The sequence below is a fragment of the Pongo abelii genome, chromosome 6 (assembly GCF_028885655.2).
Source record: "Pongo abelii isolate AG06213 chromosome 6, NHGRI_mPonAbe1-v2.0_pri, whole genome shotgun sequence".
NCBI lineage: Eukaryota > Metazoa > Chordata > Mammalia > Primates > Hominidae > Pongo > Pongo abelii.
In genome coordinates, this window is record NC_071991.2 from 7,444,976 (window position 1) to 7,472,289 (window position 27,314).

General features: G+C 45.7%; 1 protein-coding gene and 2 pseudogenes across 1 annotated transcript; 2 read left to right on the forward strand and 1 right to left on the reverse strand.

Moving 5' to 3' along the window:
* The window catches only part of LOC129060282 (olfactory receptor 7E24-like), a 59,019-nt pseudogene that overhangs the window by 10,350 nt on the left and 21,355 nt on the right, over nucleotides 1–27,314 (reverse strand).
* LOC129060554 (uncharacterized) lies at nucleotides 5,524–11,434 on the forward strand (annotated as a pseudogene).
* LOC129060284 (endogenous retrovirus group K member 113 Rec protein-like) lies at nucleotides 16,032–19,190 on the forward strand. The gene is made up of 2 exons (XM_054559147.2): nucleotides 16,032–17,290; nucleotides 19,006–19,190. Exons 1-2 carry the CDS (start codon nucleotides 17,030–17,032, stop codon nucleotides 19,033–19,035), a joined length of 291 nt encoding a protein of 96 aa, XP_054415122.1. The 5' UTR covers nucleotides 16,032–17,029; the 3' UTR covers nucleotides 19,036–19,190.

Below are 27,314 nucleotides of genomic sequence, written 5' to 3' on the forward strand. Positions count from 1 at the left end.
GATTGAGACCAGGCTGGCCAACTTGGTGAAACCCCGTCTCCACTAAAAAAAAAAAAACAAAAATTAGCCGAGTGTGGTGGCAAGCACCTGTAATCCCAGCTTCTGGGGAGGCAGAGGCACTAGAATCACTTGAACCTGGGAGTTGGAATTTGCAGTGAGCAGAGATTGTGCCACTGCACTCCAGCCTGGGCTGCAAAGTGAGGCTCTGTCTACAAAAAAAGAAAAAAAGTCACAGTTGCAGGCTAGCTGGTTCTGGACATAGGTTGTCACATATGTCTGTCTCCTCCCTATCAAGGGTATATACATATATATATATGAATATATACATATATGTGTATATATATATGTGTGTGTATACATGTATATACACACACATATTATATATAGGTTTGAGACAGAGTCTTGCTCTGTTGCCCAGTTTATAGTGCAGTGGTATGATCATAGCTCACTGCAGCCTCTAACTCCTGGGCTCCAGTGATCCTCCTGCCTCTGCCTCCTATATAGCTGGGCCTACAGGCGCGGGCCTCTGTGCCCTCCTTCCTATCAAGGAAAGTGACCTTCTTGAGGCCAGGACTCTGTTGGCGTCATCTTCTGGTTCCTGTTGTCTAACACAGTGCCTGCATCACAGGACACAGTCCATGTGTGTTGAACGAATGAATGGAGGAGGTGGGGTATGGGGAGGAGGGGGCAACAGACATCAGACATGGGCTTTCATCCTTCAGAGCTCAGCTACTGCTTATCCTGTGAATGGAGCTCCGTCCACAGGCTGATCTGAAGTTCAGGTGAGTTCTCTACTCCGCTCAGCACTGAGCTCTAAGAAGCAGCTGCGGGGTAAAGGTTTGGGTGCAATGAACACCTCTAAGACAAAGGGCCTCTTCATCCTATTCTGTTGGCAGAAATATCAGACCAGTGAATGGAGTTACCAATCTTTTCTCTGTTGATTTAGAGACCAGAGACACTGTGTCAGTCAGAGGTCACCTTTACTGTGAGGGTACATCTTTCTCCAGCAGTTAAAATTGTCCTTGACTTCCATCTCCTGCTGAGATCACTTGTGAAGGAGCTTCAAAAAATCTGGTGTTTTGGTTTGTTTGACACAGGTTCTCTCTCTATCGCCCAGGCTAGAGTGCAGTGGTGCGATCTTGGCTCACTGCAACCTCTGCCTCCCAAGCTCAAGTGATCCTTCTGCCTCAGCCTCCTGAGTAGCTAAGATCACAGGTGTGCATCACCATGCCCAGTTCATTCTTTGCATCTTTGGTAGAGATAGGGTTTCTCCATGTTGGCCAGGCTGGTCCCAAACTCGTATGAAAAAGCCATCATGCAAGTAATACCAGGATTTGATAAAGTGAGGTGGCAGGTGCACAGGTATTATGTTGCTCAGTATTCTCCTTATGTTTGAGATACTTTATGATTTAAAAATAATTTAAGGGCCAGGTGCAGTGACTCACACCCATAATCTTAGCACTTTGGGAGGCTGAGGCAGGCAAATCACTTGAGCCCGGGTGTTGGAAACCAGCCTGGGCGACATAGTGAGACCCCACCTCTACAAAAAAAAGAAAAAAGAAGAAAGAAATGAAAAAAACTTAGCTGGGCATGATGGCACGCAGCTGTAATCCAAGCTACTCAGGAGGCTGAGGTGGGAGGATCACCTGAGCCTGGGGAGGTCAAGGCTGCAGTGAGCCGTGATGACTCCCCTGTATGCCAGCCTGGGCAACACAGCAAGACCCTGTCTCAAAAACAAAATAATTTAAGGTGAATAGATTTACATTCATTGTAGAGCCCCTAGGAAAACAATGTCAAAATGTATACCCCCCACCAAAAAAAACTTGACTTTTTGAAACCCGTGAAAATGTACACAAATGTCTTTCCAGTGAATAAATTAACAGGCCAGGTGGAAACCATCCTGGTGATTCCAATTTCATCTGTCTTCTTAAGTGTTTGCAAAGGAACCGCATACCTTCACATGAGCAGAAGAGACAGAAGATAGGTTTTTGCTTGCAGTAGGATTCCTGAGTGCCCATTACATAAACTTAAACTGTAGTCGTGACAGAGAATTAACTATGTACCTTGTAAACCTGTACAAATGGACAAGTATTTCCTGTCTTCACTGTTTTGCTATCCTTTGCTTATGAGCTAGAAACAACTAGTTTGTAAATACTGCTGCTAAGTCTTTACTAAGTACTACTACTTAGTAATTATCTACTCACAAAATACTAAAGCATTTACTGAGTATCAGTACTTAGCAAATGACCACATACAGAATACTAAAATATTTACTTAATAGCCATACTTAGCAAATGACTACTTTGATAATATGAAAGTATTTACTGTGTAGCAGTACTTAGCAAAAGACTGCGTACAAAATGCTAACATATTTCCTGAGTAGCAGTACTTAGCAAACAACTATTACAAAATACTAATTAATGACAGATTTTGTGCAATTATGTAGTAGCGGTAAATATTAAAAGACTTACTATTTAAAAAATACTAAAGTATTTACTAATTAGTAGTATTTACAAAAAAGTATTTTCAGACTGGAGTGTAGTGGCATGATCATGGCTCACTGTGGCCTCAACTTCCAGGATCAAGGGATCCTCCCACCTCAGCCTCCCGAGTAGCTGGGACCACAGGTGCATCCTACCACACCCAGCTAATTTTTAAGTTTTTTTTGTAGAGACACGGTCTCCCTATGCTGTCCAGACTGGTCTTTTTAACATTTTAATTTTAATTTTCTTCCTTCATTTTCTCTAGTTACCATGCTGCATTTTATTTTATTGATCACAGTTGATGTACACACTGTGATGTGATTCCTAATATTCCAGCGGGATGTTACTCCTCAGGTCACAGGGGGTTCATACCCTGGGACAGTATTCCTCATATTAAAGGGCGGTGATACGCCTAAAGTCACAGGGTGTCTACCCCCTGTGATATTATTCGTCCTATTCTAGGGGGACGTTACTCCTAATGTCACAGGGATGTACACCCTGTGATATTATTCACAGTATACCAGAGGGATATTAGTACTAATGTCACCATGCATGTACACCTTGGGATATTATTCGTAATATCCTAATGTCACAGGGGGTGTGTTCCCTGTGATATTGTTCCTAATATCCTAGATGGATATTGCTCCTATTGTCACAGGGCGTGTACACCTTGTCATATCATTCATAATATCCTAAAAGTATGTTACTCCTCATGTCACAGGGGGTGTTCACCCTGTGATATTACTCGTAATAGTGTTGTGGGACGTTACTCCTAATGTCACGCGGGGTGTACACAGACTCACACAGTGATACAACCTGTAATATTCTATAGAAATGTTACTCAGAAATCACAGGGGCTGTACCTCCTGTGATATTATTCATCATATTCTAGGGGAATGTTACTACTATTGTCACATGGGGTGTACAGCCTGTGATATTACTCGTCATATCGTAGCGGGACGTTACTACCAATGTCACAATGCGTGTACACCGTGTGATGATTTGTAATATCCTAAAGAGTGTTGCTACTAAGGTCACAATGCATCTACACCCTCTGATAGTATTCAATATATCCTCGGGGGATGTCACTCCTAATGTCACATGAGGTGTACTCCCTGTGATATTATTTGTCATATCCTAGGAGGATGTTACTTTTCATGTCACTGGGGGTGTGTATCATGTGGATTCAACGCCAGTGATACTATTCCTAATATCCTAGGGACATGTTCCTCCTAATGTCACATGGGGTGTACACCACGTGTGTACACCTGCTGTGATATTATTCGTAATATCCTAGGGGAATGTTACTCCTGATGGCACAGGTGGTGTACAGCATGTGTGTACACCGCGTGTCTCATTATTCATAAAATCCTAGGGGAATGTTTCTCTCAATGTCACAAAGAGTATACAAAATGTCACAGAAGGTGTTAACCTTGTGACGTTATCTGTAATACCCTAGAAGGATGTTATTACTAATAAAATAAAATATTTTATTTTGTGCTACTAGATTGATACAAATTCCCTTGATTTAGAGCATTTATAAACACTGTATAACAGCTGAGACCATGTCATCTGGAAATGAAATGAAAGTTGATAGTTCATAAGCAGAAAATATTTCCACATGCCGGTTAGGTCCTAGTGATTTCATCATTACGTTTTCTGACTTTTCTCCTTCAAGAGAGTAATTGCTTCCTCAAATCGGTGAGTCTTCTTTGAAAATTCACGTAAGCTATAACTCCTGTCCTTAGCTTAGGTGGACTTAGAGTTTTCATCAGAAAGTTCGGCCGGACGCGGTGGCTCACTCCTGTAATCCCAGCACTTCGGGAGGCCGAGGAGGGCGGATCACGGGGTCAGGAGATCAAGACCAGCCTGGCCAACATGGTGAAACCCCGCCTCTACTAAAAATACAAAAACTTCGCCCGGTATGGCGGCGCTTGCCTGTAGTCCCAGCTACTTGGGAGGCTGAGGCGGGAGAATGGCTTGAACCTGGGAGGCAGAGGCTACGGTGAGCCGAGATCACACCACTGCACTCCAGCCTGGGCAACAGGAGAAAAACTCTGTCTGAAAAAACAAAAAACAAAAAGAATCAAGTAAGTCGAAGTCACACCGATGACAGCCAATGTTTGCGAACCAAGGAAGTGTCAATTCAAGAGTTAACATAGATTGTTACTTTTGACATCTCTTCTGTGCCAAGCAAGATATAGGCTCTGGGGCATCAGAAAGAAAAGAGACTCACTTGTTCCTCTCACAATACTCAGTAATTTCTGAGATAAGGGCAAAAGAAAATGTCCCGTCTGGAATGCAGGGAAAGCAGAAATGCAGGTCAGGGGATATTTCCGTTGAATTGCATGGAGTTGAAGCTGAAAATAGTCACGAATGTACCTAAAATTCACTTTGCCTTGACTTTATGCATCCATCACAGAGAGATCACGCAGCGGGCACCCACGATCGGTTTCATCATCGCTCGCTTCCATTGGATCAACTCGAAATCAGCTCAGATGAGAGTGCTGAGTCTCAGAGGATGGACCTCTCACCCCTTGCCATACAGAGAAGTAGAAAGGATGGTATTCCAAATTCATGGCCAGACTCTGAGTCCCGGGTACTAGACTTCATGGTCTTCCAACTCTCCAAAAGTTGTGGTTTTGGTTTTGGTTTTGCTTTTGCTTTTTTGAGACGGAGTGTTTCCATTGCCCAGACTGGAGTGCAGTGGAGTGATCTCGGCTCACTGCAACCTCCGCATCCCAGGTTCAAGCTATTCTCCTGCCTCAACCTGCCGAGTAGCTGAGATGACAGGCGCCCGCCACTATGCCCGGCTCATTTTTTTCTATTTTTAGTAGAGACGGGGTTTCACCATGTTGTCCAGGCTGGTCTCCAACACCTGACCTTGTGATTCGCCTGCCTCAGCCTCCCAAAGGGCTGGGATTACAGGCGTGAGCCACCGCGCCCAGTTTCCAAAAGCTGTAAGCAGAGCTCAGAGTTCTTAACCACAGGCACACCTGAGGAGCATTTTTTGAAATGGTTTCCAGCTTCCTCAATAGGAATGGAAGCCAAACTCCGAATTGATGACTCCTTTGAGGAAGTCGAGAGCGGTAAGGAAAGCCAGGAACAGGGGCAAGAGAGAGATGTGTCCCGAATGATCCTGTGCCCATGTTTTCTGGAACCTCTGATGTCATCTCAGCTGCCCTTTCTCTACTTGACACAGTGATTGTGGCACCCACTGGCCTAGGTGTGGTCTACGAGGAACCCCCAAAGGGAAGGGCACAGTGAGCAGGGACATCGGCCTGAGGGACAAGGATTTGGGAGGGCAGGTTGGATGCAGGGAGAGGACTGGCCAAATGCCATGTGTCTGGACTTTGACTGCCTGGTTCAAATTGGACTTCACCCTTTTTGACTTCATGATCTGGTACAAGTTCTATGAAAATGCGTTGCTCCTTTTCTAGTCCGTAAAATCAGCATGAAGTGTGCACTAATAACTGGGAGACTATGCAGCTGAAATGAAACAAGCTGCATAGACCACAGAGCTCAGAGCCTGGCCTTTACGAAGGCCTCAGTAAGGGTTCATGATGCCCCGCTGTCTGTCTTCAGCCTCTTTATCCTCATCATCACCTTCATCATCTTTTTGTTGTTCTTATGGATTAGTTAAGAGGGAGTCATTCCCTGCTATCATGGGTGAGGCGTCTATGAAAAGGACAAGCAGTGGGGGAGGAAGGCAAAATTTTGAAGAAGATTTCTGAGACCCCCCACCACAAGCAAGAACAGAAACTCCACAGTCTGCTGAGCGGAGAGTTTGCACCTTGGTCTCCTCCCACCTGCCCACCGCACTGTCCTGTTTGTCCTGAGGATGAGGAAACAAAGCAAGGCTCCCGACCGTCCGTCCCTGAGCACTCACTGAACTGCCCTTCCCCTCTGCTGGGCCATGACCACAGAGAACAGGTCCACTGTCCTCCCTGCGTGGTGCACGATGGAGGCTCAGACTCCGTCCTCAAGGCTGGCAAGAAGACAGGGTGAGACATGAGCCTCCTGATACAGGTGACGGGTGTGGAGCCCACAGGACTGGAACCTCACACTGCAGGGCTGGAGGCACAGACCGAGTATTGACTATTCTATGGCCTGGGGGGCTCAAGGCACAGAGCTCCTCATTAGCCACAGTCGCCCAAGTTCCCCAATCTCTACAGATTTCCTCATAAGAATGCAGGAAGAAGAGAAAAGTGAGTGTCCACAGAAGCTTTGGGGCTCTTCCTGTCATCAGGAGGGAGCTTGTGTGTATTATTTGTGGGGAAAAGCAAGAGAGATCAGATTGTTAATATGTCTGTATAGAAAGAAGTAGACATAAGAGACTCCATTTTGTTCTGTATGAAGAAAAATTCTTCCGCCTTGAGATGCTGTTAATCTGTGACCTTACCCCCAACCCCGTGCTCTCTAAAACATGTGCTGTGTCAAACTCAAGGTTAAATGGATTAAGGGTTGTGCAAGGTGTGCTTTGTTAAACAAATGCTTGAAGGCAGCATGCTCCTTAAGAGTCATCACCACTCCCTAATCTCAAGTACCCAGGGACACAAAAACTGCGGAAGGCCGCAGGGACCTCTGCCTAGGAAAGCCAGGTATTGTCCAAGGTTTCTCCTCATGTGATAGTCTGAAATATGGCCTCGTGGGAAGGGAAAGACCTGACCGTCCCCCAGCCCGACACCCGTAAAGGGTCTGTGCTGAGGAGGATTAGTATAAGAGGAAGGCATACCTCTTGCCGTTGAGACAAGACAAAGGCATCTGTCTCCTGCCTGTCCCTGGGCAATGGAAGGTCTCGGTATGAAACCCAATTGTACGTTCCATCTACTGAGATAGGGAAAACTGCCTTAGGGCTGGAGGTGAGACATGTGGGCGGCAGTACTGCTTAACAAAGCATTGAAATGTTTATGTCTATGCATTTCTAAAGCACAGCACTTGATTCTTTACCTTGTCTATGATGCAAAGGCCTTTGTTCACGTGTTTGTCTGCTGACCCTCTCCCCACTATTGTCTTGTGACCATGACACATCCCCCTCTCTAAAAAACACCGATAAGTAATCAATAAATACTAAGGGAACTCAGAAGCCAGTGGGATCCTCCATCTGCGGAACGCTGGTCCCCTGGGTCCCCTTATTTCTTTCTCTTCACTTTGTGTCTTTTCCTTTTCCAAGTCTCTCGTTCCACCCAACGAGAAACACCCACAGCTGTGAAGGGGCGACCCACCCCCTTCATTATTCGCCTCTTTCTTTTCTTTTTAAAGATCCAACTGCTTTCATTTTCATCTTTTATTATGGGAAAATATACCACGTATCAATACTAAAAGTTATAAATATATATGATTTCATCTAGAATGGCCACTATAAACACGACAATTTCCACTACTTTTCAGTTGGCAGTTGAATGACATTAAGTACGTTCACATTGTTTAGCAACCATCACCGCCATCATCTCCAGAACAGTTTTATCTTTCAAAATGGAAATTGCACCATTCACCAAACTCTCCACTCCTCTCTCTCACTCACCCCGGGGGCCACCATTCTAATTTGCAACTCTGTGAGTTTAACTACTCTAGACACTTGATAGAAGTGGAATCATGCCGTGGTGAATGTTTTTTTTTTCTTTTGGAGACAGAGTACTTCCCTGTCACCCAGGCTGGAGTGCAGCGGCGTGATCTCGGCTCACTGCAACCTCCATATCATGGGTCTGAGCGATTCTTGTGTCCCAGTCTCCGGAGTACCTGGGATTAAAGGCGTGTGCCACCACGCCCAGCTAATTTTTGTATTTTTAATAGAGAGGAGCTTTCACCATATTGGCCAGGCTGCTCTCGAACTCCTGACCTTAAGGGATCCGCCTGCCTCAGCCTCCCAAAGTGCTGGGGTTACAGGTGCGAGCCACTGAGCCTGGTCGTGTTTATCCTTTTGGGATTTATTTATTTCACTGACGATAATGTCTTCAAGGTTCATCCATGTTGCCTCCTGTGTCAGAAGTGTCTGTCTGGTTTTGTTTTTGTTTTTGTTTTTTGGTTTTGTTTCATTTTGTTTTGTGCTGTGTTTACATGGAGTCGCACTCTGTGGCACAGACTGGAGTGCAGTGGCACAATCTGGGCTCACTGCAGCCTCCACCTCCCGGGTTCAAGCGATTCTTGTGCCTCAGCCTCCCGAGTAGCTGGGACTATAGGCGCACGCCACCACCCTTGGCTAATTTTTTGCATTTTCAGTAGAGACAGGGTTTCACCAAGTTGGCCAGGCTGGCCTTGAACTCCTGACCTCAGGTGATCCGCCCACCTCGGTCTTCCAAGATGCTGGGATTACAGGCCTGAGCCACCACATCTGGCCAACATTTTCTTTTTTATTCCTACACAGAAGTGAGGACGTGTAATATTTGTCATTCTGTGCCTGCCTTATTTCACTTAACATACAGACCCTGCAGTCTCATCCATTTTTTCTGCAGTGGAGAGGATTTTATTCCTCTTGAGGCTGAAGAATACTTCATTGTGTGTGCATACCACAGTTTCTTCATTGAAACAAATTTCTAAAAAGCAAATATTTTTAAGATGTCTCGGAATGTGAAACTTTAGGGATACTGTGCCCATTTTATTCTTCTCGATTTCTCATTTTATGTCTAAATAAGTGTACAACAAAGCAACAATCAATGTGTGTAGAAATCTATAACTTCAAGAAATGTACAATGAAAATGCTAAGTGGTGGCTGGGTGCCGTCGCTCACGCCTGTAATCCCGGCACTTTGGGAGGCCGAAGCGGGCGGATCACCTGAGGTCGGGAGTTGAAGACCAGCGTGACCAATATGGAGAAACAATGTCTCTACTAAAAATACAAAAAAAAAAAAAAATTAACGGGGCATGGTAGCACATGCCTGTAATCCCAGCTACTCGGAAGGCTGAGACAGAAGAATTGCTTGAATACGGGAGGCAGAGGTTGCAGTGAGCCGAGATCGTGCCATTGCACTCCAGCCTGGGCAACTAGAGTGAAATTCTGTCTCAAAAAAAAAAAAGAAAGAAAAAGAAAAGAAGAAAAAAAAAGAAAATCTTACTTCCATAATCGCAGGGGGTGTTCACCCCGATGATACTGTTTTCTAATATCCAGGGAAGGAGGGTATGATATTACTTCCAATATCGCAGGGGTTGTACACATTTTTGTGATATTGTGTCTAATATCCAAGCAAACAGAGGATGACATTGGTTTCAATATCGCACAGGGTGGACACCCCCCCGGATACAGTTCTGAATATCCCAACGGGGAGAGGATGATATTACCCCCCATATCGGAGGAAATGCACACCACCCTGGGATTTAACTCCTGATATCCAGAAAGGAAAAGTATGATATGACTCCCAACACGGGAGGAAATGTACACCCGCCCTGTCATAATTTTGCCAATATCCGGGGGGCAGAGGATCATGCTACTTCCAATATCGCAGGGTGCGTACACCCCCTCTGTGATCTTGTTGCTAACATCCAGGTTTGGGGAGGACGACATTACTCCCAATATCACAGGGGGAGTACACCCCCCATGACCTTGTTCGTAATTTCCTGAGTGGACAGGATGATACTACTCCCAATATGGCAGGGGTGTACACCCCACCGTGATGGATTTCTAAATACTCAGGGCGGGATAGGATAATATTACTCCCAATATCGCAGAAGGTGTACATCTCTGCTGTGATATTTTTCATAGTATCCAGGGAAAAAGAGGATGATACTTTCCAAATAGCCGGGGTTTTCCACGACACCCGCGCCGTGATGTTGTTCCTAATATGCAGGTGGGCAAAGAATCATATGACTGCGAATATCGCAGGTGGTGTACAGGCCCCTTGTAACGTTGTTCCCAATATCCAGGGAAGGAGGGACCGATATTACTACCAATATCACACCAGCTGTACAACCCACTGTGATTTCTTTTCTAAAACCCGTGGCACAGAGGATGATAGTACTTTCAATATCGCACAGGTGTACACACTTCACCCCGTGATATTGTTCCTAATAGCCAGAGGGCGAGTATAGGGAAAAGAAAGAGAGATCAGACTGTCACTGTGTCTATGTAGAAAGGGAAGACATAAGAGACTCCATTTTGAAAAAGACCTGTACTTTAAACAATTGCTTTGCTGAGATGTTGTTAATTTGTAGCTTTGCCCCAGCCACTTTCACCCAGCCACTTCGACCCAAGTTGGAGCTCCCAAAAACATGTGTTGTATAAAATCAAGGTTTAAGGGATCTAGGGCTGTGCAGGACGTGCCTTGCTAACAAAACGTTTACAGGCAGTATACTTGGTAAAAGTCATCGCCATTCTCTAGTCTCAATAAACCAGGGGAACAATGAACTGTGGAAAGCTGCAGGGGCCTCTGCCCTTGAAAGCGGGGTATTGTCCATGGTTTCTCCCCATATGATAGTCTGAAATATTTCCTCATGGGATGAGAAAGACCTGACTGTCCCCCAGCCTGACACCCGTAAAGGGTCTGTGCTGAGGTGGATTAGTGAAAGAGGAAAGTCTCTTGCAGCTGAGATGGAGGAAGGCCACTGTCTCCTGCTTGCCCCTGGGAACTGAATGTCTCGGTGTAAAACCCGACTGTACATTTGTTCAACTCTGACAAAGGAGAAAAGCTGCTCTGTGGCGGGAGGCGAGACATGTTGGCAGTAATGCTGCCTTGTTATTCTTTACTCCGCTGAGATGTTCAGGTGGAGAGAAACATAAATCTGGCCTACGTGCACGTCCAGGCATAGTACCTTCCCTTGAACTTAATCATGATATAGATTCTTTTGCTCCCACGTTTTTTGCTGATCTTCTCTTTATTATCACCCTGCTCTCCTACTACATTCCTTTTTGCAGAAATAATGAAAATAATAATCAATAAAAACTGAGGGAACTCAGAGGCCGGTGCCGGTGCAGGTCCTTGGTGTGCTGAGTGCCAGTCCCCTAGACCCACTGTTGTTTCTTTCTACTTTGTCTCTGTGTCTTAATTCTTTTCTCCGTCTCTCATGCCACCCGACTAGAAATACCCACAGGTGTGGAGGGGCAGGCCACCCCTTCTTCTGCCACCCAACGCAGGTGCCTTTCTCTAGGGTGAAGGTACGCTAACAATGTGAACATTGAGGACAGCCGACGAGAGATTCCCGAGTACATCCAGTCAGCCTTGCGGTAAGCTTGTGCCCTTGGAGGAATCCAGGGTAACAATGGGGCAAATTGAAAGTAAATATGCCTCTTATCTCAGCTTCATTAAAATTCTCTTAAGAAGACGGGGAGTTAAAGTTTCTACAGAAAATCTAGTCACGCTATCTCAAACAATAGAACAAGTCTGCCCATGGTTTCCAGAATAGGGAACTTTAGATTTAAAAGATTGGGAAGAAATTGGCAAAGAACTAAAACAAGCAACTAGGGAAGGTCAAATCATCCCACTTACAGTATGGAATGATTGGGCCATTACTAAAGCAACTTTAGAACCATTTCAAAGAGAAGAAGACAGCATTTCAGTCTTTGATGCCCCTGAAAGCTGAGTAATAGATTGTGAAGAAGAGGCAGGAACAGAGTTAAAAAAGGAATGGAAAGTTCACGTTGTAAAAATGCAGTAGAGCCTGGAATGGCTCGGTCAACCCAAAATGTTGACTATAATCAATTACAGGAGGTAATATATCCTGAATCATCAAAACTGGGGGAAGGAGGTCCAGAATTATTTGGGCCATCAGAGTTTAAACCACGATGGCCACCAACTCCTTCTCCTGCGGTTCAGATGCCTGTGACATCACAATCTCAAAAGCCAATCCAGGCACAGTATCCGCAATAGCAGCCAGTAGAAAATAAAACCCAACCATCGGTAGTTTGTCAACACCAGCCGCCAGCCGAATGTCAGTATCCGCCATCTCCAGAGGTTCCGTATGGATCTCAGGCTGTGCGTCCTGTGCCAAATAGCAAGGCACTATAGCAACAACCCAGGGCGATGGCGTTTGATCCTACATTACCACCTAGTGGACAAGATAGTGCACTGCATGGGACCGTTGCTACAGCCAGAAAACGGGGAGATCTTGAGGCATGGCAGTATCCGGTAATGTTACAACCGATGCCGGTCGGGAAAGGGAGTCAAGCAGGAGCGTCTGTCCGAACTGAGGCTAGATATGAATCTTTCACCATGAAAATGTTAAAAGATATGAAAGAAGCAGAAAGAAAATGTTAAAAGATACGAAAGAACCACGTCTCCTTATATGAGAACATTATTAGATTCCATTGCTCGTGGAAATAGACTTATTCCTTATGATTGGGAAATTTTGGCTAAATCTTCCCTTTCACCCTCTCAGTATCTACAGTTTAAAACCTGGTGGATTGATGGGGTACAAGAACAGGTACATAAAAATCATGCTATTAACCCTGTTGTTTATATAGATGCAGACCAATTGCTAGGAACAGGTCCAAATTGGGGCACTATTAACCAACAATCAGTAATGGAAAATGAAGCTATTGAACAACTAAGAGCTATTTGCCTCAGGGCCTGGGAAAAGATTCAGGACCCAGGAATCTCCTGCCCTTCTTTTAGTTCAATCAGACAAAGCTCTAAGGAGCCATATCCAGACTTTGTGGCAAGGTTGCAAGATGCAGCTCCAAAATCCATTGCAGTTAATAACGTCCGAAAAGTTATTGTAGAAATAATGGCTTCTCAAAATGCAAATCCAGAATGTCAATCGGCCATAAAGCCATTAAGAGGAAAGGTTTCAGCAGGAGTTGATGTAATTACAGAATAGGTGAAGGCCTGTGATGGGATTGGAGGAGCTATGCATAAAGCAATGCTATTGGCTCAAGCAATTACAGGGGCTGCTTTAGGAGGACAAGTTGAAACATTTGGGGGAAAATGTTATGATTGTGGTCAAATCGGTCATCTAAAAAAGAATTGCCCAGGCTTAAATAAACAGAGCAATAAAAAGGAGCCTCCTGGCCTGTGTCCAAGATGTGGAAAAGGAAATCATTGGGCTAAGGAATGTCGTTCTACATTTGATAAAAATGGACAACCATTGTCAGGAAAAAGGAACAGGGGCCAGTCCCAGGCCCTGCAAAAAAGTGGGGCATTCCTGATTCAGCCATTTTTTCTTGAGGGTTTTCAGGGACAACAACCCCCACAGTAAATACCACCATTTCAGGAAATCGGCCAATTACAACAATACAACAGTTCTCCCCCGCCACAGCAGGCAGCGCTGCAGTAGATTTATGTTCTACACAAATGATTTCTTTACTCCTTGGAGAGCCCCCGCAAAAGATTCCTACAGGGGTATATGGCCCGCTGCCAGAAGGGACGGTAGGCCTTATTTGAGGACGATCAAGTCTAAATCTGAAGGGAGTTCAAATTCATACTGGGGTAATTGATTCAGATTATAAAGGGGAAATTCAGTTAGTGATCAGCTCTACTGTTCCCTGGAGTGCCAATCCAGGTGATAGAATTGCTTAATTACTGCTCTTGCCTTATATTAAAATTGGGGATAGCAAAACAGAAAGAACAGGAGGGTTTGGAAGTACCAACCCTGCTGCGAAAGCTGTTTATTGGGCTAGTCAGGTCTCAGAGAATAGACTTGTGTGTACAGTTACTATTCAGGGAAAGCAGTTTGAAGGATTAGTAGGTACTGGGGCTGATGTTTCTATCATTGCCTTAAATCAATGGCCAAAAAAAATTGGTCTAAACAAAAGCCTGTTGCAGGATTTGTTGGTGTGGGCACTGCCTCAGAAGTGTATCAAAGTGCCAAAATTTTACATTGTCTAGGACCTGATAATCAAGAAAGTACAGTTCAGCCTATGATTACTTCTATTCCAATTAATTTATGGGGCCGAGACTTATTAGAACAGTGGTATGCAGAGATTACTATTCCAGTCTCCGTATACAGCCCCCTGAGTCAAAAAATCATGACACAAATGGGATATCTCCCTGGAAAAGGACTAGGGAAAAATGGAGAAGACATTAAAGTTCCGGTTGAGGCTAAGGGAAATCCAGAAAGAAAAGGACTAGGGTATCCTTTTTCGGGGTGGCCACTGTAGAGCCTCCAAAACTCATTCCATGAGCTTGGAAAACGGAAAAGCCTGTATATGTAAATCAGTGGCCACTACCAAAACAAAAGCTGCAGGTCTTACACTTCTTGGCAAAGGAACAATTAGAAAAGGGACATATTGAGCCTTTATTTCCACCTTGGCATTCTCCTGTGTTTGCAAGTCAGAAAAAATCAGGCAGAGGGCGCATGCTAACCGATTTAAGAGCCGTTAATGCAAGAATTCAACCCATGGGGCCTCTCCAACCTGGGCTGCCCTCTCCAGCCGTGATCCCCAAAGATTGGCCTTTAATTATAATTGATCTGAAGGATTGCTTTTTTACCATTCCTCTGGCAAAACAGGATTTTGAAAAATTTGCTTTTATGATACCAGCCATAAATAATGAAGAACCAGCCACCAGATTTCAGTGGAAAGTGTTGCCTCAGGGAATGCTTAGTAGTCTAACTATGTGTCAGACTTTTGTAGCTCAAGTTCTTCAACCAGTTAGAGACAAGTTTTCAGACTCTTATATCATTCATTATCTTGATGATATTTTGTGTGCTGCAGAAACAAGAGACAAATTAATTGACTGTTACACATTTCTGCAGACACAGGTTGCAAACGCAGGCCTGACAATGGCATCTGATAAGATTCAGACCTCCACTCCTTTTCATTATTTGGGAATGCAGGTAGAGGAGAGAAAAATTAAACCACACAAAGTAGAAATAAGAAAAGACACATTAAGAACATTAAATGACTTTCAAAAATTGCTAGGAGATATTAATTGGATTCGGCCAACTCTAGGCATCCCTACTTATGCCAGATCAAATTTGTTCTCTATCTTCAGAGGGGATCCAGACTTGAATAGTAAAGGAACATTAACTCCAGAGGCAACTAAAGAAATTGAATTAGTTGAAGAAAAATTTCAGTCAGCACAAGTAAATAGAATACATCACTTAGCCCCAGTTCAACTTTTAATTTTTGCTACTGCACATTCTCCAACAGGCATTATTATTCAAAATACAGATCTTGTGGAGTGGTCATTCCTTCCCCACAGTAAACTTCAGACTTTTACGTTGTACTTAGATCAAATGGCTACATTAATTGGTCAGGCAAGACTACGAATAGTAAAATTGTGTGGAAATGACCCAGATAAAATCACTGTTCCTTTAAACAAGGAACAGGTTGGACAAGCTTTATCAATTCTGGTGCATGGCAGATTGGTCTTGCTGATTTTGTGGGAATTATTGATAATCATTACCCAAAAGCAAAAATCTTCCAGTTTTTGAAATTGACTACTTGGATTTTACCTAAAATTACCAGACATAAACCTTTAGAAAATGCTCTCACAGTGTTTACTGAGGGTTCCAGCAATGGAAAAGTGGCTTACACTGGGCCAAAAGAATGAGTCATTGAAACTCAATATCACTCATCTCAAAGAGCAGAATTGATTGCTGTCATTTCAGTTTTACAAGATTTTAATCAGCCTATTAACATAGTTTCAGATTCTGCATATGTAGTACAGGCTACAAAGGATGTTGAGACAACCCTAATCAAATATAGGATGGATGATCAGTTAAATCAGCTCTTTAAATTGTTACAACAAACTGTGAGAAAAGAGAAATTTCCCATTTTATATTACTCATATTCGAGCACATACTAATTTCCCAGGGCCTTTAACTAAGGCCAATGAACAAGCTGATTTGCTAGTATCATCTGGCTTCATGGAAGCACAAGAACTTCATGCGCTGACTCATGTAAATGCAACAGGATTAAAAAACAAATTTGATATCACACGGAAACAAGCAAAAAATATTGTACAACATTGTGCTCAGTGTCAAGTCTTACACCTGCCCACTCAAGAGGCAGGAGTTAATGCCAGAAGCTTATCTCCTGATGCATTATGACAAATGGATGTTACACACGCACCGTCATTTTGAAAATTGTCGTTTGTCCATGTGACAGTTGATACTTATTCACATTTCATATGGGCAACCTGCCAGACAGGAGAAAGTACTTCCCATGTTAAAAGACATTTATTATCTTCTTTTGCAGTCATGGGAGTTCCAGAAAAAATTAAAACAGATAATGGGCCAGGATACTCTAGTAAAGGATTTCAAATATTCTTAAATCAGTGGAATATTACACATACCACAGGAATCCTTTCTAATTCCCAAGAACAGGCCATAATTGAAAGAACTAATAGAACACTCAAAGCTCAATTGGTTAAACAAAATAAAAAAAGGAAAAAGACAGTAATGAGTATAACACTACCCAGATGCAACTTAATCTAGCACTCTATACTTTAAATTTTTAAAATATATATAGAAATCAGACCACTACTTCTGCAGAACAACATTTGACTGGTAAAAAGAACAGCCCACATGAGGGAAAACTGACTTGGTGGAAACACAACAAACATAAAACATGGGAAATAGGTAAGGTGATAACATGGGGGAGAGGTTTTGCTTGTGTTTCAGCAGGAGAAAATCAGCTTCCTGTTTGGGTACCCGCTAGACATGTGAAGTTCTACAATGAACCCACCAGAGATGCAAAGGAAGGCGCCTCCCCAGACACAGAGAACCCGCAATCGAACATCATCAACTCGCAGGGTGAACAAAATGGTGATATCAGAAGAACAGATGAAGCTGCCATCCACCAAGAAGGCGGAGCCTCCGACCTGGGCCCAGCTAAAGAAGCTGGCACAGTTAGCTGAAAAAAGCCTGGAAAACACCAGGGTAACACAAACTCCAGAGAATATGCTGCTTGCAGCTTTCGTGATTGTATCAACGGTGGTAAGTCTCCCTATGTCTGCAGGAGCCGCTGCAGCTAACTATACTTATTGGGCCTATGTGCCTTTCCCAGCCTGAATTCGGGCAGTCACTTGGATAGATAATCCTATTGAAGTAGATGTTAATAACAGTGCATGGGTACAAGGCCCCACAGATGACCGTGGCCCTGCCCAACCTGAAGAAGAAGGAATGATGATAAACATTTCCACTGGGTACCATTATCCTCCTATTTGCCTGGGAAAAGCACCAGGATGCTTAATGCCTACAATCCAAAATTGATTGGTAGAAGTACCTACTGTCAGTGCCACCAGTAAATTTACTTATCATAGGATAAGTGGAATGTCACTTGAGTCACAAGTGAATAATTTACAGAATTCTTCCTATCAAAGATCCTTACAATTTAGGCCTAAAGGGAAACCATGTCCCAAGGAAATTCCAAAAGAATCAAAAGACCCAGAAGTCTTAGTTTGGGAAGAATGTGTGGCTGATACTGCAGTGGTACTACAAAACAATAAATTTGGAACTATTATAGACTGGGCCCCTCGAGGCCAATTATATTATGATTGTATGGGCCAGACTCACTCATGTTCACAGGCTCCATCTGTCTGGCCCACTAATCCAGCCTATGATAGTGATTTAACTAAAAAGCTAGACCAGGTTTATAGAAGGCTAGAATCACCCTATCATTGGAAAGGGGGTGAAAAGGGGATTTCATCACCCTGACCAAAGTTACTTAGTCCTGTTGTTGGTCCTGAACACCCAGAATTATGGAAGCTCACTGTGGCCTCATACCACATTAGAATTTGGTCTGGAAATCAACTTATGGGAAGAAGAAATCATAAGCCATATTATACTATCAACCTAAGTTCCAATCTGACAATTCCTTTGCAAAGTTGTGTAAAACCCCCTTCTATGCTGGTTGTAGGAAACATAGTTCTTAAACCAGATTCCCAAACTATAACCTGTGAAAATTGCAGGTTGTTTACTTGCATTGATTCAACTTTGGATTGGCAGCATCGTATTCTGTTAGTAATGGCAAGAGAAGGCGTGTGGATCCCCGTGTCCACGGACCAACCGTGGGAGGCTTCTCCATCCGTACATATCATCGCAGAAGTATTAAAAGGAGTCCTAACCAGATCTAAAAAATTCATTTTTACTTTAATTGCAGTGATTATGGGTCTTATTGCAGTCACAGCTACTGCTGCAGCTGCTGGAATTGCTTTACACTCCTCTGTTCAAACTGCAGAATATGTGAATAATTGGCAAAAGAATTCCTCAAAATTGTGGAATTCTTAGACTCAAATAGATCAAAAATTGGGAAATCCAATTAATGATCTTAGACAAACTGTTATCTGGATGGGAGATAGGCTCATGAGCTTGGAATATCTTTCTCAGTTACAGTGTGACTGGAATACATCAGAGTTTTGTATTACACCTGGAGCCAAGAATGAATCTGAACATCACTGGGACATGGTTAGATGCCATCTACAAGGAAGAGAAGATAATCTAACCTTAGATGTTTCTAAATTGAAAGAACAAATTTTTGAAACATCAAAAGCCCAGTGAAATCTGGTGCCGGAAAGGGAGGCAATGGTAAAAGCTGTTAATAGCCTCACAAATCTTAACCCTGTCACTTGGGTTAAAACCACTGGAAATTCCACTATTGCAAATTTTGTATTAATCCTTGTATGTCTGTGTTCTCTATTGTTATTCTACAGGTGTATCCGGCAGCTCTGGAGAAACAGTGACCAGCGAGAATGGGCCATGATGACGATGGCGGTTTTGTCAAAATGAAAAGGGGGAAATGTAGGGAAAAGAAAGAGAGATCAGACTGTCACTGTGTCTATGTAGAAACGGAGGACATAAGAGACTCCATTTTGAAAAAGACCTGAACTTTAAACAATTGCTTTGCTGAGATGTTGTTAATTTGTAGCTTTGCCCCAGCCACTTGGACCCAGCCACTTGGACCCAACTTGGAGCTCACAAAAACATGTGTTGTAGAAAATCAAGGTTTACGGGATCTAGAGCTGTGCAGGATGTGCCTTGTTAACAAAATGTTTATAGGGAGTATACTTGGAAAAAGTCATTGCCATTCTCTAGTCTCAATAAACCAAGGTCACAATGCACTGTGGAAAGCCGCAGGGACCTCTGCCCTTGACAGCGGTGTGTTGTCCAAAGTTTCTCCCCATGTCACAGTCTGAAATATGGCCTCGTGGGATGAGAAAGGCCTGACTGTCCCCCAGCCTGACACCCGTAAAGGGTCTGTACTGAGGTGGATTAGTAAAAGAGGAAAGTCTCTTGCAGCTGAGATGGAGGAAGGCCACTGTCTCCTGCTTGACCCTGGGAACTGAATGTCTCGGCGTAAAACCCGACTGTACACTTGTTCAACTCTGACATAGGAGAAAAGCTGCCCTGTGGCGGGAGGGGAGACATGCTTGCAGTAATGCTGCCTTGTTATTCTTTACTCTGCTGAGATGTTCAGGTGGAGAGAAACATAAATCAGGCCAACGTGCACGTCCAGGTGTAGTACCTTCCCTTGAACTTAATCATGATATAGATTCTTTTGCTCCCATGTCTTTTGTTGACCTTCTCCTTATTATCACCCTGCTCTCCTACTACATTCCTTTTTGCAGAAATAATGAGAATAATAATCAATGAAAACTGAGGGAACTCAGAGGCCGGTGCCGGTGCAGGTCCTTGGTGTGCTGAGTGCCAGTCCCCTAGACCCACTGTTGTTTCTTTCTACTTTGTGTGTGTGCCTTATTTCTTTTCTCCGTCTCTCATCCCACGAGACTAGAAATACCCACAGGTGTGGAGGGGCAGGCCACCCCTTCAGCGAGAGCATGATATGACTCCTAATATCACAGGGGGTTTGACACCAATATCCCAGGGGGTGGACACCCCCCTGGGATGTTGTTCCTAATATCCAGGGGGAGAGAGGGTGATATTACTCCCAATATCGCAGGGGATATAAACCACCCCTGTGGTATTACTCCTAATATCCAGGCGGAGAGAGGAAGATATTACTCCCAATATCGCAACAGGTGTACCAACCGCATGATTTGGTTTTGAACATCCGGGGGGCAGAGGATGATATTACTCCCCGTGTTGCAGGGAGTGTACCCACCCATGTGATACTCTTCCTGATATCCAGAGGGCGACAGGATATTATTCCCAATATTGCAGGGGTTGCACACATCCCTGGGAAACTCTCCCTCATATCCAGAGGGAGAGAGGATGATATCACTCCCACTACCGCAGGGGGCGTACACGGCCCTGTGATACTCTTCCTCATATCCAGAGGGAGAGAGGCTGATATTACTCCCAATATCGCAGGGGGTGTACACAACCCTGTGATATTGTTCCTCATATGCAGAGCGAAAGAGGATGATATGACTCTCAATATCGCAGAGGGTGTATGACCCTCTTGTCATATTGTTCTTAGTACCTTGGGAGGGAGAGGATAAGATTCCATTGAGTATCGCAGGGAATGTACACCCTTCCACTCTGATACCCTTCCTAATATCCAGGGGAAGAGAGGATAATTTTACTCCCAATATCGCAGAGGCAGTACACCCCCACCCCCCACCCCGTGCTATTGTTCCTAATATGCAAGGGGGGAGAGGATGATACTTCTCCCAATATCGCAGGGCTGTTCACATCCCCAGTTACATTTTTCCTAATATCTAGGGGAGAGACAATTAGATGACAGCAAATATCGCAGGGTGTGTCCATCCCTTCCTGATATTGTTCCTAATATCCGGGGGGAAGAGGATGATATCAAATATCAAAGGGGGTGTACAGGTCCCCCCACGATATTGTTCTTAATATTCATGAGGGGAGATGACGATACTACTCGAAATATTGCAGGGGATATTCACAGCCCCTGTGATATTGTTGCTAATATCCACGGGGGGAGAAAATAATACTACTTCTAATATCGCAGGTGGTGTACACCCCACCTGAAATATTGGGCCGAATATCCAAAGAGGGAGAGGATGGTATTCATACCAATGTCAAAGTGTGTGTACACGCCCCTTGTGATATGGTTTGTAATATCCAGGGGGCGGGAGGACGATATTAGACCCAACATCACAGAGGGTGTACACTACCCCTGTGATATAGTCCGTAACTTCCAGAGGGGAGAGGATGATATCACTCCCCATATCTCAGAAGTTGTACAACCCCCGTGATATTGTTCGTCATATCCAGGGAGGCACAGGATGACATTACATCCAATTTCGCGACAGGCGTACACGCACACTGTGATATTTTGCCTCATATCCAAGAAGGGAGAGGATGATATTACTCCCAAGAAAGCAGTGGGTGTACATTACCCCTGAGTTGTTGTCTCTAATATCCGGGGGCGGGGTGGAGAGGATAACATCCCCTCAACTTTGGCAGGTGGTTGGACGCCCCTTGTGGTATTGTTTTTAATATCCAGCGGGGAAGACAAGAATACTATTTTGGATAGTCCGATTCATCCACTCCACCTTTCCGGAACTCTGAGGCCGGTAGGCGGCATGTAGTTTCCATGTGATCCCCGATACCTGTGCCGTCTTCTGTTCCCCAAGTCAGCCACAAACGCAGGCCCGTTATCTGAGCCGATCCGTAAGGGCAGTCCAAATCTAGGAATGAGATCTCAAAGAAGCACACGGGCTAGTTCACGAGCTTTCTCAGTTCGTGTTGGAGAAGCCTCCACCCACCCAGAGTAGGTACACCCAAGAACAAGTAAATACTTGTTACCTCCACACTTTGGCATCTCTGTGAAGTCTACCTGGAGATCTTGAAAGGGGGCTGCTCCATCAGCTTGTATGCCGGACTCAATGGCTGGACCATGCCTCGCCTTATGCTGTCGGCAGGTTACACACCACACGGCTGCGTCACCGTGTTGGCAAGGGCTGACAAATGCGCGATGTCGAAATACCGGCCTAACAACTTTTGCGGTGATTCCTGACCTAGATGGGTGGTTTCATGGAAAGCCAGTACAACTGTGGCTCCTAGCAGCTGTGGCACAGCTGCTCTCCCATCTGGTAAACCAGTCGATCCTTTCTCCATCACTTGTCCTTCCCTCTACCTGGAGAAAGTCTCTTTCTTCTTTAGAAGAAGTAGGTAGAAGATCAGGTGCCTGAGGGAGCAGAGGGGCTGTGACTGGTGCCCGGAAGGGGGCAGATGCTGCTTTTCCAGCCTCTGAGTCAGCGCGGGAATTCCCCAAACCCACCAAGGTGGAAGCTCGCAGGTGTCCTCTGCGATGCGTAACTGCCACCTTGTGGGGTTTCCATACTGCTTCTAATCATTGCAAGATTCCTTGTTGATATTTTCTGTCTTTTCCCCCAGAGTTCAATAGGCTCTTTTCTTTCTAGAATGCTCCATGCGCTTGAAGCGTTCAAAAGGCATACCGAGAATCAGTGTAAATGTTGACAGTCTTACCTTCAGGGAGTTCTGAGGCCCGAATTAAAGCAATGAGTTCAGCTTTCTGGGCTGAAGTGCCCTGGGGCAACGATCTGGCTTCAACCACAGTGTCCAGGGTTACCACTGCATACCCTGCACATCTCTCTCCTTGTGGCTTGATGAAGCTGCTCCCGTCCACTTACAGTTCCCGGTCTACTGATGCCCAAGGCTGGTCCTGGAGGTCAGGTCTGCTAGAGTCAACTGCGTCCAACACTTGTACACGATCATGCTCGACAGGGCTCTCTCTGATACCGGGAGCAGGGTGGCAGGGTTTAGGGTGTTCCAAACTTCAGTGGTTATATGGGGATTTTCACAGAGCAAACTTTGGTACTTGGTGAGTCTAGCATTCATTAGCCAACCGTGTCCTTTAGTATTCATTAGAGTCAGCACAGCATGGGGGGCCTTTATGTGCAGGTTTTGCCCAGGAGTCAGCTTATTTGCTTCTTGTACTAGCAGGGCAGTTGCTGCCAAGGCCCTCAAACACGGGGGCCATCCTTTAGGAACCCCGTCTAGTTGTTGAGAGAGGTAGGCCACCAGCCTCGGCCAGGGCCCCACAGTTTGGGTGAAAACTCCAACTGCCATCTTTTCTCTCTCTGACGCATACAATGGAAAAGGCTTTGTCAGATCAGGTAGCCCCAGGGCTGGGGCTGCCATCAGTTTTTTCCTTTAACTCATGAAAGGCTTGCTGCTGTTGGGATCCCCATTCGAGAGGTTCCTGGTCCCCCCCTTTGTGACCTCATACAAATGCTTGGCTCATACTGCAAAGCTTGGGATCCACAGTCTACAAAACCCCACAGCTCCTAAGAATTCTCTCACATGCCTTCCGCTCTTAGGCTCCGGTCGATTGCAAATCACCTGCTTTCTTTCTGCTCCCAGGCTGCGTTCCCCATGTCAGATAGTAAATCCCAAGGAACGTACCCGCTGTCGGCAGATCTGAGCCTTTTTCTTGGACACCTTATACCCACAGTCCTCCAGGTGCCGGAGCAGGGCATCTATTCCCTTGGCACACCCGACTGCCATAGGGTGTCCCAGCAAAAGGTCATCAACCTACTGGAGCAACAGGCAGCCTATGTTTCTGGTGGGAAACTTCCGGAGGTCTGGGGCCAACGCCTCCCCGAAGATGGTGGGGAAGTTCTTGAACCCTTGGGGAAGCCGGGTCCAAGTGTACTGAGTAGTGACACCTGACTCCGGATCTTCCCACTGAAAGGCAAACAGCTTCTGGCTCTCTGGGGCTAATCTGATATGAAAGAAAGCTTCTCTCAGGTCCAAGCAGGTGAACCAGCTGTCCTCAGCTGGCAGCAACCCCAACAATGTGTACGGGTTAGGTAGTGTTGGATGGAAAGTCATTGTAGCTTGATGAAGCAAGCGCAAATCCTGTACCGGCCTGTAGTCCTTGGTCCCTGGCTTGGGAACAGGCAGGAGGGGAGTGTTCCATGGGACTGAGAAGGAACTCGAATTCCAGAAGTTCTTAGGTGCTTGAGATGGACCTGGATACCTTGAAGAGCTTGTCCGGGGACCGGGTCCTGTTTTTGCCTAACCGGCTGGGCCCCAGGCTTCACTTCTATGAGTCTGGGGGCTTGGTTGATTGCCAACCCTGGAGGGTTGTCTTCCGCCCCTACTCTTGGCCACCGCTTAGCCAGAGCTGGTCTTCTCTCTTGGCCCAGCTCAGTTAAGAAAAGTCTCTATTCCTCCTCTCGGGGGACCGTAAGGGTCATAATGCTTCCCGTTCCGGGTCACTTTAGCAGCAAAGAGCCGTGCTCTGTCAGAGAGACAGTGGCTCTCAGCTGGCTAAGCAAGTCCCTTCCCAACAAGGGCAAGGGACAGTCAGGCGCGGACAAAAACTGATGAATCACTCTATGTCCTCCTACAGTGCAAGTCCGAGGCAAGCAGACAGCTTGCTTTGCTGAAACCCCCGTGGCTCCGATGATGTCAATAGTCTCTTTGGAGAAGGGGGCGACCGGGGCGGTTACTACCGAATGTTCAGCATTGGTATCTACAAGAAAATCAACGTCTCTCTACCCCCGACTGTCATTCTGTCCACAGGCTCTTTGGGGACCCTTGAGCCCGGTCTCCCTCAGTCCAAGAACACTTACTTCTGCCAGGTCGAGCTGGGCCCCTTCCTCCTTGTCCGGGGCCTCTTGCTCTGAGTCACCTTGTTTTCTTTTCAGCTGAGGGCATCTGTTCTTCCAATGTCCGATTTCTGTTCAATAAGCACACTGCTCACGCTGCCAACTCTGACAGCCAAGCTGAGTTTCTTTCCCAGGGCCCCCCTTCCCTTGCCTCTCTGGGGGGACCCCTCTGATTGCTGCAGCTAACAGGTCGGTGTTTCACCGGGCCTGACGTTCACTCTCTTTGTGGTTTTCCTTACAGCTTACTGCATCCCTGTTTACAAACACCTGTTTAGCTATTTCTAAGAATTGTGATGTATTCATCCCTGCAAAGCCAGCCTGTTTCTGCAGTTTTCTTCACATGTCTTCTGCGCTCTGACTGGCTCAAACTACGTGAATCGTGCGCTGATTTTCAGGGCTATGGGGATGAAAGCCAGTACACATACGGTAGGCCTCACACAGTCTCTGGTAGAATTGTGCTGGACTTTCTTCCTTTCCCTGAATAACCTCAGAGACCTTGATAACGTTTGTGGCCTTCTGAGCTCCCCTCTTGAATGCTTCCAAGAGAGCTTCCCTGTCTCGGTTTAGCCTTTGCATATCCTCTCTTTCATTTGGGTCCCACTGGGGGTCGGTTCCTGGTAACTGGGTCCTTCCGTACTCTTGGGGGTTTTGAGAATCAGCTGGTGCCTGTTCCTCTAGCCACTCAGTTGCTGCTTGGAGCACCCTCCGCCTTTCATCTCTGTGAAAGAGGAACATGAGCCACTGGTGGCGATCAGCCCAGGTGGGGTTGTGGGTCTGGAGAATAGTTTGGAGCAATTCAATTCCAGCCTGTGGCTTTTCGGGATAGGACGGGTTATTGTTTTTCCAGTGGAGAAGGTCGGCAGAGGTGAAGGGCTGGTAGAGAAAAACACGCCTGTCCACCACGTGACCATCCTCATCTCTCCCAGCATACCGCTGCTCTCTCAGGGGCATTTGGATCCCCGTTTTGGGTCATCAACCAGCTGCCAAGGGAGGGGTTTCTCCCGAGTCTTCACTTCCTCTCTTGTCTACTCTGGATGGCCTAGGGATAGGCTTGTCTTGCGGAGGCGCAAGCACTGTGGGCTCAAGAGTGGGGAGCCTCTTTCCCTGGGAAGGGGAGGGCACCACCGGGATTACTGGTGCTATCTCCTGCAGTGGACCTTTTGATGTTGGGTCGAACAGAACTTGAGGAGTTGATTTCCGTGGGCGGGTGGAGCAGGATCCTTCCTTAGCTATCTGTCCCTTTGCTACTAGTATTGCTGCTGCCTGCCCTCTTAAGCCACGGTGGGGGTTCTAGCACCAGCCGTCACCAGGTGTCTATGTATGGGAACTGGTCTAGGTATCCTTTCCCAGTTCCCTTGTGCCACACCTGAGAAACAAGGGACCTGTCCAGGTTTCCTTCTGACGGCCGAGCCACTTCTAATGTCAGGCAATCTATTTCCCACAAAGCTCTAAGTTCCCCGGTGGTCTGGTGGTTAGGAATCGGCACGCTCACTGCCACGGCTCAGGTTCAATTCCCGGTCATGTTGAACCAAGAAGCGGAGCAGGACGAGCCGCGGACAAACCCCTCAGACACCGGATTCCAGGAGGACCATGTTCCTTTTAATCCTCTCCAGGAGACAGGAGACGCGTCTTAAGAGCGGAGCTCCCCCCGAAGGAAGACAGAGTTCCTGGCCCTTTTCTCAGGGCTTACAACTCTAAGAGGTTCCACCTGAAAGGGTCTTTCGTGGTGGATTCAGAGCACATGTGCTTCGAGTGGGGGTGGGGGAGGTTCATCTTTTCACCTCAGGCCGGCTCATCAGTGGCACCGGCTGGTCTTGCCACTGGCTTCATTCCTCTTGTTTTTCAACTTTTACTTCGTCCTCCTCTTCAGAGACAGGAGACGGAAAGAGAAATGCCTTCTCTCCTCAGGGCGACAGGATGATATGACTCGCAATATCGCAGGGGGTGTACACCCCTCCTGTCATATTGTTCTTAATACCCTGGGAGGGAGAGGATAAGATTACATTGAATATCGCAGGGAATGTACACCCTCCCCCTCTCATAGCCTCCCTAATATCCAGGGGAAGAGACGATAATTTTCCTCCCTTTGGATATTAGGGACAATATCACCGGGGAGGTCTACACCTTCTGGATTCGTGGGATTCATACCGTCCACTCCCCGCCTGGAGATCAGCAACAGGATCACAGGAGGGATGTCCACCCAGTGCGATATTTTCCATCATGTCATCCTCTACCCCCTGACTATTAGGAGTCACATCCTAGAGGGGTGTACACTTTCTGCGATAATGGGAGTCATATCCTCTCCCCCACGGATATCGGGAACAGTTTTATTAATTATTAATATTAATAAATAATAAATATAATAGCAATTAATAGTAATCATCGATATTAATAACTACAGTGGAGACAGTAAAACTTCATGCGGATTAAAAATATTAATGATTACT

Coding starts and splice junctions, on each gene's coding strand:
- LOC129060284 (XM_054559147.2), top strand. CDS start 17,030: ATGAACCCACCAGAGATGCAAAGGAAGGCGCCTCCCCAGACACAGAGA. Junction 17,291..19,005: donor TCGTGATTGTATCAACGGTG/GTAAGTCTCCCT, acceptor GTTATTCTACAG/GTGTATCCGGCAGCTCTGGA.